The sequence below is a fragment of the Myodes glareolus genome, chromosome 1 (assembly GCF_982192425.1).
Source record: "Myodes glareolus chromosome 1, mMyoGla1.1, whole genome shotgun sequence".
In the NCBI taxonomy this organism is placed as follows: Eukaryota; Metazoa; Chordata; class Mammalia; order Rodentia; family Cricetidae; genus Myodes; species Myodes glareolus.
In genome coordinates, this window is record NC_142026.1 from 66,614,241 (window position 1) to 66,625,916 (window position 11,676).

Genomic DNA, 11,676 nt, shown 5'->3' on the forward strand with positions numbered 1-11,676 from the left:
GAGAGATTTGGGTCTCTGTATGATGATATACTAGACAGTTTGATCCACAACGTGACCTCTTAACCCCTTTGCAGTACTGATCACCATATTGACGCCTTTGTTTTCCTTTGGAGATTGAGTCTCACTTTGAGTCCTGGCCTGGCCTTGTGCATACATTTATCCCAGGGTTACACCATGCTGACTGTACCTGAGTGGTGACGGATGTTTTTTACCACATAACTTTTCTCCATTTTGTACCCCATCAATGATGAAATGCCCTCTCATTGCTGTAAGATGAAAGCAGAGAAGTCACTCATTCATCACAATCAGGCTGAAAGGGAGACTGGTCCTGAAACTGACCATGTTGGAGAGCACACTGTACTCTCCAGCATCTTCATCCTCACAGAATCTATGCTGAGTCTGCCCTTTATTGGGAACAAAGTCATCATCTCTGTGAGCTGCATGCTCTGGTTTTTGAAGATCCAACGGATGAGGCAGGTGAGGACCGCAGAGTTCTGTACTATAACTGCAGTGTCAGTGACTTCATAAAGAGCTGTGTCACAGGCTGCCCAAAGAAACAGAGGAGGAAAACAAATGACAGTAGTCCTCTAATGTTTGCACCTAATAAAGCCTCCAGGGTTGGTAAGTTAGAGCTGTGACTTGGACCTGCCACCTAGGAACTGTATGACCCTGATTCAGCCGTTGTGTTTGCTGTGCCTCAGATTCCCTATAAAAGGACACGGTGCATGGTCATTGCCTTGTCTGATTTAAGGTTAGATATGAGCAATGACCTCACCTTGGGATAGGGGAGCTGCTCATATCAGCAGCATCTTTTATTCTTTGCCTACAGGAAAGAATTCCCTGAGCTGGACCCCTGAGGACAAGAGCTGCCTGGAGAACTGTCTCTTCTGTCCCTTCCCTTGGGGACCCTGACCTTCCTGTGAAGTCTCCCAAGTCCATCAAAACAGGTGGTTTATATCGTGGCCCCTGTCCACTGAGAAACAGGACAAGGAGATGCCAAAAGTGACCTATGAACTACAGCTGTCGTGGGAGTGCACAGCTGATTCCACACTCTATGGGACTTGAAGCCTTCTTCCCTGTCAGCTCTGACAGGAAGTCAAATTCTAGCCTTGAGGAGACTTTCTCTAGGGTAAACTAAAGTTGAGTCTACAACAGAAGTCTGGAGTCAGGGCTCCCTCACACTCACCTCACCAATTCAACAGTGAGAAAGGCAGTGGTAGATGGGTACCTACGGGCTAAAAGGGAGGGTAGAGGGAGGAGAAACAAACCCATCAACAGTGAGACATCTATTGTCTTTGGTAAAAAGATGAAGCCCCATATACTGAGAAGCTTAGGTTCATCATTCAGTGAGGTGTGTGGTAGTGTCCATCCAACTCAGAGGAAATAAGAAAATGGCTTCCATGACTTCGGTGCGCCTAAATGCATCATGTCCTCTGTATAGAACTCTCTCCCCACACTCCTGCATTGCTGGTGGGAATGCAACCTGGTACAGCCCCTGTGGATGTCAGTGTAGCAATTTCTCAGTAAGTTAGGAAACAACCTTCCTCAAGACCTAGTAATACCACTTTTGAGTATATATCCAAAGGATGCTCAATGGTGCCACAAGGACATGTGCTCAACTATGTTCATAGCAGCATTGTTTGTCATAGCCAGAACCTGGAAACAACCTAAATGCCCCTCAACCAAAGACTGGATAAGGAAAATGTGGTACATTTACACAATGGAGTACTACATAGCAGAAAAAAATAATGATATCTTGAATTTTGCAGAAAAATAGATGGAGCTAGAAAACATCATTTTGAGTGAGGTAACCCAGACCCAGAAAGACAGTTACCACATGTACCCACTCATAGGTGGTTTTTAAACATAAAGCAAAGAAAACCAGCCCACAAATCACAATCCCAGAGAACCTAGACAACAATGAGGACTCTAAGAGAGACTTACATAGATCTAATCTACATGGGAAGTAGAAAAAGACAAGATTTTCTGAGTAAATTGGGATCATGGGGACCTTGGGGGAGGATTGAAGGGGAGGGAGAAGTAGGGAGGGGAGCAGAGAAAAATGTAGAGCTCAATAAAAATCAATTAAAAGCAAAAGCAAAAAACTCTCTCCCCAGGCATCTTCATGCTCACAGTCCTCACATGCCAGCTCACACAGAGACTATGTGTGGATGGGGTGCCTTCTCTCACTTCTTCTTCTATAGTCCCTAAGTCTTCACCTTCTGACCTCTTTAATCTTCTCCCTCTCCGGATGCAGTCAACCCCTGACTTCACTTAGAGAAGGGCCTCCCAATCTGTCTTCCAGTCCACTAGAGCTGAGCCTTGTTAGAAAAAATGAGTTTGATCTTTCTGGGAGGCCTGATGCCTGGAAAAGCTCAGATACATGTGTGTGGATGGAAGAATGAAGGTTTGTGGAGTTTTCAGGTCCAGATGTTTATGAAATTCTCATGTGTGGAGCTACTGACAGCAGTTACAACTCCAGCTCACGCTAACTTGTGCATGTGTGTGGAGTCGGTGTGTGGGTGTGAGTGGGTATGACTGTGGGTGTTTCTGCAGGAGCGGGTAGATGCCATCTTTTGTGTATGGGTGAGTGCTGGTCACAGCACTTAGGTGGAAGTCAAGGGACAACTTGAGGGAGCCTTTCCTCCCCTTCCAGTTTAGGAGATTGCAGCCGGTCTCTGAGCTCCCTCTTTCCATACACTATCAAGCAGTGCTCTCCCCACCTGTGAGCAGGAACCACAACCACGGGCTGCAACCTTTGCAGAGAAGTGCACAGTGGGTCTCCGTGGCATTTGCCGCCTTCTCTGCCCTCCTTCTGTGGAGAACAGCTCTTACTCCAGCACTCGCCTCCAAGCTCTGAAACCTTCCTCCCTCGGAGCTCAGCCTCCTGAAAGGCTGACACATCCCAGGGTAAAGCTGCCTGTTGTCAGGGGTTGTTGCAGGGTAAAGCTGCCTGTTGTCTGGGGTTGTTGCAGGGTAAAGCTGCCTGTTGTCTGGGGTTGTTGCAGGGTAAAGCTGCCTGTTGTCAGGGGTGGTTGCTCTGTCCCTTACACACTTAGTCCTGCCTGGTGTTCCAGTTGTTTTCTGTGAGTATGAGTTTCAGTCCTCCAGGCCACACAGTGAGCACAAGGCTGATCATCACCTCTGTGCCCTAGGACAACAGCTCACTCAGGGCTGGCCTCTGCTCTCTTCTCCCAGTGTGTCCTTTATGATGCAGAATGCCGGATGAGCTTCCAGTCTGCCCTGGGTTCTCAATGCTCTGAGAAGGTGAGATTTAATCCCCATAGAAAGTGACATAGACGTCTGTGAAGGCTGAAAAGGGACCAGCTGATTGATACCTGGGAAAGGGGACAGACCCATTCACAATGAAGTCACAGTCAGGGTGCATTGTCATGAAACCCAGGAATTGTGTGAGGAGATTCATGTGGGTGTGAAACAGGAGGTAATCCAGGACGTAACCTGGATCCTGGAGAGAGATAGGTGTCTCTGTTATCCTAGGGAGAGTTTCAGAGGGAACCTCCATCTTCCTAGGATGTGCCCATGGTCTTTCCATAGCCTTCCTGGGATGCATCTGTCCTCTGTCTAAGTGAATTCCCCATGGCAGGTGCCGGAATGACAGGGTGGTAACACAGGATCCTCTAGTAGAGTGGTATACCTAGAAACACAGGAAGCAGCCAGTAGGTCTGGGAAGGCTGTCGGTGACCTCCAGGTCTGTAGGGATAGGGGTGGAAGCCAAATACAATTAAGCTCATGGCTCCTGAAAATACATTTCTGGGTGTTATGCAGACTTCTGTAGCTGTTTAGTGATTCCTGGGGGACCTGAAGCTCATGTTTGGGTTCTGTCCAGTTCAGTAACTCTGCCACCATTTGCCTACAGGAGAGAAATTTCCTGCTCGAGATCCCAGAGAACAAGCAACTTCGAGGTGGACATTTGTCCTTTCTTCCATTCCTGGGGAGTCTGAGCTTCCTCTGAGGTCACATAAGTCCATCAGGAGAGTTAGTTAATGGCCTAGGCTCCTAACCAGCTTTACTCTTTGTTGGATCTCTGAAGAAGATGTCCAGGTGACCTAGCCCAACTGTGACTTACATGGAAGCACAGTGGCTTGCTCATATAGCAGTAAAGCCTTGTTCCCTGTCAACTCTAAGAGGTGGCAGAAAACCAAGTACTGACAAAAAGCTCCCCAGTGTCATCTGGAAGCTAGCTAGGGACAGAGATTTGCAGCCAGGGCTTCCTGGTGTCTCTCTGAGAATCCCATGGCTTCCTTAGTCAGGGCCTGCCTGACTCCCACAGAGTCTGTCTCAGGACCATGTGTCCTGTGAGAGCTACAAGTATCTGGTCTGAGGCTGCCATCCTGGGGCTGAGTTTGCCCAGCACAGGTTCTGCTCTCTGCAGATAAAGAGAGGTGAGGGATTCTGGCCTACTGCAGTTTGTCTACACCATGTGTGTTCTGCAGTAAGGGCCTGAACCCCAGTGTGGGGACACAATGCAGTGGAGGAGAAAGCAGCCACAGCCCAGTCCCGGCAGACCAGTGTATGAAGTAAGGCAAGCCACACTCGGCAGTTGGGAGACAGGTTTTCATTTACTATTCACATAGAATTGCACATGTGCCGTTTCAGTTTTCAAATCCCTGTTTAAAATTTGAAGTGTGTACAAGCCTGAGTCATTCTCGGTAACATCCCGGAGCTGGAGGGATCCATTGGGGTGGACTGTCTCTCTTCTGCTGTGGGCAGGCCCCTGGGTGATGGAATTTGTGGCTCTGCTGTATTCTGCAATTTTAAAGATCTGGATGCTATACACTCCTCTGTACCAGGAAAAGGCTCTCACATCTTCTGGAAGATTGTGAACAAGAAGAAGAACACTTTCCCCTTTGGCAGCATTTCGTGGCACTGGCTCTATGGTGAGTTGGGCAAAGCTGAGAGGGTTGCAGCACGTCGAGAGGGAAGCTGGAAGAGAAAAGAGAAACAGCCCTCACATGGGGATCAGTGAGTTGGCAGACAGATGGCAATCTCTATCCTGTGCAGGTGGATTTGTCACTCAGCCTAGAGATGTAGGGGCAGTCTATCCCACTCAGAGGAGGTCGGCAGCCTGACCTCCATTTCCTCACTACCCTGAATGTGTCATTTCTCTGCATGTAACTCTCCCCTCATGTGTCCACATAGCTGCCCCGTTGTTCCCTGTCAGCTTGAAAGGAAGTAAGATATTGAACCGGGCAAAAACGCTTCCCATGTAGTTCACATGTAGTTGCGTAGTAGATGACTGGGACCAGGGTTTCTGATGTTGACCTCTCTATGAGGTTGCCATGGTTTCTCCCATGCCTGGCCAGAAGCTCAGGATGCTGAGCTGACTCTGACATCTTAGTCTGAGTTTTCATCAGGGTCTTTCTTGGTACAAGGGAATCGTGGGATGGAATCTAATCTACAGTTGTCTGTCTCCTCAAAGTGCTCAAACCCCAACATGGGGACACAGTACAGAGGGGAGGCAGAAACAGGCCAGGCACAACAGTCCTGTGTGTCTAAGTCCCACCCGGCACAGACAGATCTCAGAGAATCACTTACAGTCCACATGGAGTTGCACATGCACTAATTCTATTTTCAGGTCTCTACTCAGAGTTCGTAGGGTGTAGAATCCAGCATCCTTCCATGTGACATTGTGGAGCAGCAGGGATCCGCTGCTGTACACTGTCTCTCGACCACTGTGTGCAGGGCCCGGCATAGTTGAATTCGTGGCTATTATGTGTCGAGCAACTTCCAGATGGTTGAACACAATCACACCTTTGTACCAGGAAAAGGTTCGAAGATTCTCCGGGAGATTGTGGACGTGTAGAAGAACGCTTGCCCCTTCTGCAACACTGGGCGGCACTGATTCAATAGTGAGCTGGGCAGAGGTGGGAGGGCACCCACAGGTGAAAGAGGTGGCTAGAAGGGAAGAGAGAGATCCATCAATAGTGGGACTTTGTACTTGGCCCAAGGGGGCGCTGAGCAGGTGTGTCCATTGCTCAGCCTAAGCTTGTGGGTGAGTGTCTCCGTCCTACTTAGTGGAAATCTGCACACCACCTTCATGTTCTCAGTGTCCCCACAATGTCATTTCCAGTATATGGATCTCTTTCCAGTTGTCAAGATTGCCCTGTCTCACTGCCATCAGACCCCTGCTCACACTTACAGTGGATGGTGTTGGGGTGATGGCTGTCCAACCTCTTCCCCTAGAGACCCTGTGTCTTCACTCTGACTTTGTTGTTGTTCTGTTTCTCTTGGGGTTCCAGTCAATATCTGACTTCATCTTCTAGCTTCTTTACTCATCTGTCTTCCAGTCAGCTGTCACTGGGGCTCCATGACAACTGAGATCTGTTTATACTTTTGAAAGTCATACTGCCTAGAAAATCTCAGATACATGTGGAGAATTAATGAATGAGTGAAAGATGTCACAGGACCCTGTATGCCCGTGGGTTTATTTTAAGAAATTCATAGGTTTGTGAATATAGAGCTGAATTTTTTCACTTGATTTGATTTTTTTTGTTGTTCTCATTTGTATTTGTGTGAGATTATACACAAGGGCATGTCTCAAGGTGTGGGAGTAGATGCAGAGCAGGTACCTGGGTGGATGTCAGAGGACAATTGCGTTCTTTGCTTCTCAGGTGGAGAGACAATAAGGCAAATGCCTGTATCCCCGAGCCATGCCACTGATCAACACAAACTTGATTTTTTATGTGAGAAACCTTAGCTAAGAACATCAGTCTTCAGAATATTGTGATCAGGGAGAATAACTGTGGGTAGCAACAATCACATACCCCCCTTACGATTTCTTGCACTGAGAGCTTCCTGCAACTGAGCCTCTGTCTGACCCTTTGTCTTTTCCCCTACAAACCCCAAGACTCCTCTCAGGTACCTTTTCCCCCTAAGAGACTCCAGACTGTGAATGAGTCCTCTCCTCTCACACACTGTTAACTCGTGATCTCCTCCCTCGTGAGCAGAAGCTCTTGAGAGTCCGGGACGCTTTGCAGAGGGGTACTGAGGGTGCCTCCATTGTCTCTCTATGGGCTGATCTGTCCTCCTGTGTCACCTCTGCTCCAGCATAGCTCCCAAGATCCGTGGTCCTTTCCCTTTCTAGCTGAGCCTCCTCTCAGAAATGGGCAGCTCCCAGAGTCCCATGGGCTGTGGGCTGGGTCTCAGTTCAAAACCGTGTTCTATCCTTCTCCACTCTCTGCGTTGCCCCATGTTCCTCTCCACTTCTCTCTTAATGGTTCAGTCCTACATACCACACAGTGATCAAAAGGGCGGATGAGCATCGCTGTGTCCTGAGAGAACAGCAGCTCATCCTGGGGCTGCCTTCTGCTGTGTCCTGCTCCGGGTCTGTCAGAAACAAGATGGAGCCTCTGCACTCCCTATGTGATACTGAAACCCAGATGGGCCCCCAATCTGCCCTGTGTACTCAGCTCTAAAAAGATGTAATATCTTCTTAGCAGGAATGTGACCGAGATGTCTGTGAGGCCTCAAAAGGAAGAGCTGAGTAATGTGTGGAGAAGGGGATCAATCCAGTCTCATTGCAGTCCTTAGCCAGGATGCTGACCGAAGACAAAGGCCCAGGAGCAAATGTGTCAGGAGCCTCACATCCTGGGTGACTGGGAGGAGGTGACCTGAATCCTACAAAGAGAGTTCTGGGCTCCATAACCTCATGCAGGGTTTCACAACAATGCTCACACTACCTTTACTAACTGAGATATCTAATGAATCTGCTCATGTGCTTGCTCCCTGGACTCTGGGGTGGCTGGAGCTTCTGCCTAGCTGATTCGTGTAGAATAGTCCATCTTTCCCAAAGGGAATACATTTTGGAGAACTAAATATGAATCCCTGGCAGTGCATCACACACACAAAAGCAGTCGGTAGGTCTGAGAAGGCTGTATCACTGATCTCCAGAAATGTAGGGACAGGAGCAAAATCCATGAAACAAGTTCCTGGTTAGGGAATACTTTTCTGAGCATTGTTGTGTGCCCCAATGCTGCCCTAGTGGTCACTGGGGGAACTGCAGCTCACATCTGGTGGGCTGTTCAACTCCGCAGAGCCTGTAGCTATTTGCCTGCAGAAGAGGATTCCCTGAGCTAGACCAGAGAGAACAATAACTTGCCAGGGTGACCTGTGTCCTCAATCCCTCTACTAGTGACCCTGACCTTCCTGTGAAGTCTTATAAGCCCATAAGGACAGTTCGTTAATGGTCTGGGCACCTGTCTAGCTGTGGTCTCCATGCTGAGTCTCTGGAGGAGATGTCCAGGGGACCTAGTCTAACTATGGTTCTCATGACAGTGCACTGGCTGGTTCCAGACAGCACAAGATTTTGACTACTGGAAAGCACTGTTCACGACCATAAGGAAGTCAAAATCCAACCTTTGCAAAATGCTTCTCAAGGACACCTGAAGTTGAGTCTGGGACAGAAATCTGAAGCCATGACACCCTGTTATTCGCCTCTCCCTGAGGATCCAATGTTTTCCTCAATCAGGCCCAACATTGATTCCCTCGGGTCTTCTCAAGGACACATTCCTGTGAAAACCCCAAAATTCTAGACAAAGGCTGCTATCCTTGGCTGGATTACTCAGCATGTGTCCACATGTCTGCAAGGATTCTGATCTACTGCAGTTATTTTCCACCATGTGTGTCCTGCTCTAAATTCTCAAACCTCAACATGGGGACACAATGCAGAGGGGAGGTAGGCACAGGCCAGACTTGACAATTCTGTATCTGTCCAGTGTAATAAATCCCACTCAGTACCCAGCATTCACAAAGAATCACTTACTGTACACAGGGAGGTGGATGGTTGCTATTGACACAATTCTTGAATGTCTACTTATGGTTCTTAGGGTATAGAATCCTGTGTCCACGTGGGTGACATTGGAAATCCACAGGGATCCATTGCGGTAAACTGTCTCTCTACCGCTGTATTCAGGCCCCGGCAAACTTAAATTGTTGTTCAGTTTGTAGAGTACAATTCTGCGTTTCATATTTGTTAGCCCTTTGAACCAAGCAAAAGCTAGCAGGTTCTCTGGCAGACTGTGGACATATAGAAGGACATTGTCTCCTTCAAACACACTGGGCGGCACTGATTCAATGATGACTTCAGCGGTGACCAGTGAATGACAGCAGATTAAAAGCAAGGCTAGAAGGAAAGAAGAGAAATCAATGTTGAAGAGGTGTAATCGTCACTCAGCTTAGGTGTGTGGGTAGGGCTGTGATCACACTTCTTGATGGAGGTGGGCAATATGGCCTCCATTCCCTCAGAGCCTCTGATAGTGTCTTTACCTCTCTATGAAATAATCTTCTCATTTGTCTCCTTGGCTTCCCCTCCAAGTGTCCCCATATCCCTCCTCACATAAAGAGTATTTGGTGTGAAGAAGTCACTGCAACCTCCCCTTCCTCTAGAGGGTCCTCACTTTCTGATTTTTCTCTGTTCCCTTTGTGTTATCAGCCAACCCCTGACATCGGTTTCTGGATCCACTGACTTGCATTTCACTAGAACCCGAGCTTTGTGAAGACAGGGATTATTAGTGTGACTTTCTAGGAAGATTCAGTTCCTGGAAAAGATTCAGACACCTTTACAGAAGGAAAGAAAGAAGGAACAGAGGAATATAGGAAGGAAGGATGTCTCCGTGGTATTATCTACATAGGTCATGGTTTGGAGTGAATGGCAATAATTATATTCAAGTTTGATGTGTTTTTTAATTTATTTATATACTATATGTTTGTATTTCTGAAGGCACACGGGTCAGTGTGTGTAGATGTAGGACCATGCCAGAGCAACTGTGTGGAGGACAGAGAAGAGGCTCCAGGGGTCTGTTTCTCCATCTGCCATGTGGGAACTGAGGACTGAATTCAGATGGTCTTGTCTCCCACACTGAGCCATCTCACTGGTTCACTCCTGTTGATCTATGTATGGAGTCACCCTGTCATGACTGGGACATTAGGCTTTAGAACATGGCAGCCAAAGAGAGTGGCTTTGAGTAGGGAGTGATTGGAGTTTTTCTCTTCCCTCATCACCTCCTGTCCACTGAACGCTTCAGGATGCTGATAGACCTCTGTCCCTCACTGTACCTTCTGCCCCATAACTGCAAAGAGAACCCTCGAGTCCCCTCTCGGATACCTGTCCTCTTAGGCGACTCCAGGTTGATACTGAGTTTCCCTCAACCCACAGTCAGAGAGTGCGTACACTTACCCGTGAGCAGGAGCCCCTGCCAGGGCATGCAGCCCTTGTAGGGAATCACAGAGGACACCTCCATCTCTCTTCCCATTGTGCAGTTCTCCCTCTGAGGAGAAGAGTTTCAGTTCCAACACAGCCCCCAGGCTCTGCTGTCCTTTCCGCTGAGCTGGGTGTCCTCACAGGTGTTTCCCACAACCGGATGTGCTGAGGGTTGTTTGATCTCTGTCCAAGGCACTGCTCTGTCCCTTCCACTCCCAGTGCTGTCCCACATCCCTCTCAACTTCCGTTTATGTTTCTCCTCCAAGCAACATGTTGAGCAACAATACTGATAAGCATCCCCATGCTCTCAGAGAACAGCAGCTCATCCCGGGGCTGGCACAGACTGTGTTCTGGCCCTGGGTCTATCAGCATCCAAGAAAGAGCCTCCATCCTGCCTACATGTCCGTGTGACACAGATACCCAACTGAGCATCCAGGCTGCACTATGTTCTCCATGCTCTGGGAGGATGGGATTTACTCCCAGCAGTAAGGTGACAGAGATGTCTCTGAGGGCTAGAAAGAGACCAGCTGAGGGATGATTGGGGATGAAGGCCAATCCTGTATGACTAATGTCATGAGTCAAACTCCTGATTCAGGAGGGAGGGAGACCCAGGAGCCGTTGTGTGAGGAATTCCAAGATCTCAGTGTTGCGGTAGGGGTGGCCTGCGTGTCCTTGAGAGGACTGTGGGATCCCTCTTTCTATGGAGAGCTTCAAGGCAGCCTTCAGCGTTACATGTTGGCTGAGGTGTGTGTTGGGTAAGCCCAAGTCCTCCCTGATCTTACTGGGTCACCTTTGCACTTCGTCTTGGTGATTCCCTGGTGGTAATTCTGTCATCCACTGTGGAGATGCCCAGAGAAAAGGGGCTTTCAGATTACCTGTACAGAAGAAAGATGTTCTCAGACACAGGTCACAGCAGGGTCTAGGTAGGGAGCTCTGAGTTAGTGCAGACAGGGATGTAAATGAGTCTCCTAGGCAAGGTCATAACTCAGGGAAACAATTTTCTGAGGTTTGAGCGTGTGTTCTGATACTGCCCCCTGGGGATCACTGGGAGAACTGCAATCTCATGCCTAGGGCTACACCAGGCAATGTCAGCAAGTCAAATGTGGCCTGCCTAATACCTTCAGCACAGGGGCGATGTGGGGCCTGTCATCCTGCTCACTGTGCTCTTCAGAACTCCTAATGGTAGGGTAGGCCTAGGCAAGGATTCAGAGTTTCCTGGGAAGCCCTTGACTAAAGTCAAGATAGAAGAAGATAGGTACCCTCAGGAGGAGCCCTGTGCTAGGAAAGTTTCAGAGAAAAGTCATAGGACATTTCTCTAGAGACTCAAAGAAGAGGACAGTAATATATGGGCTGCACATGCATGTTTGGACCCATCACTGGTGTTTAAATCCTTCCTTCTCTTTGTCCACAGGTTCCAGAGGTGCTGTGATCTCTAGTACAGAGAACATTGATTTAAA

General features: G+C 48.5%; 1 protein-coding gene across 1 annotated transcript; it reads right to left on the minus strand.

The window, feature by feature from the left end:
* Positions 1-4,576: 4,576 nt before the first annotated feature.
* LOC148123421 (cell adhesion molecule CEACAM3-like) lies at positions 4,577-10,350 on the minus strand. The gene is made up of 4 exons (XM_087909551.1): positions 10,196-10,350; positions 8,783-9,142; positions 5,557-5,916; positions 4,577-4,944 (listed from the first exon to the last, which is right to left on the minus strand). Exons 1-4 carry the CDS (start codon positions 10,269-10,271, stop codon positions 4,577-4,579), a joined length of 1,164 nt encoding a protein of 387 aa, XP_087765677.1. The 5' UTR covers positions 10,272-10,350.
* Between the last annotated feature and the right edge of the window lie 1,326 nt (positions 10,351-11,676).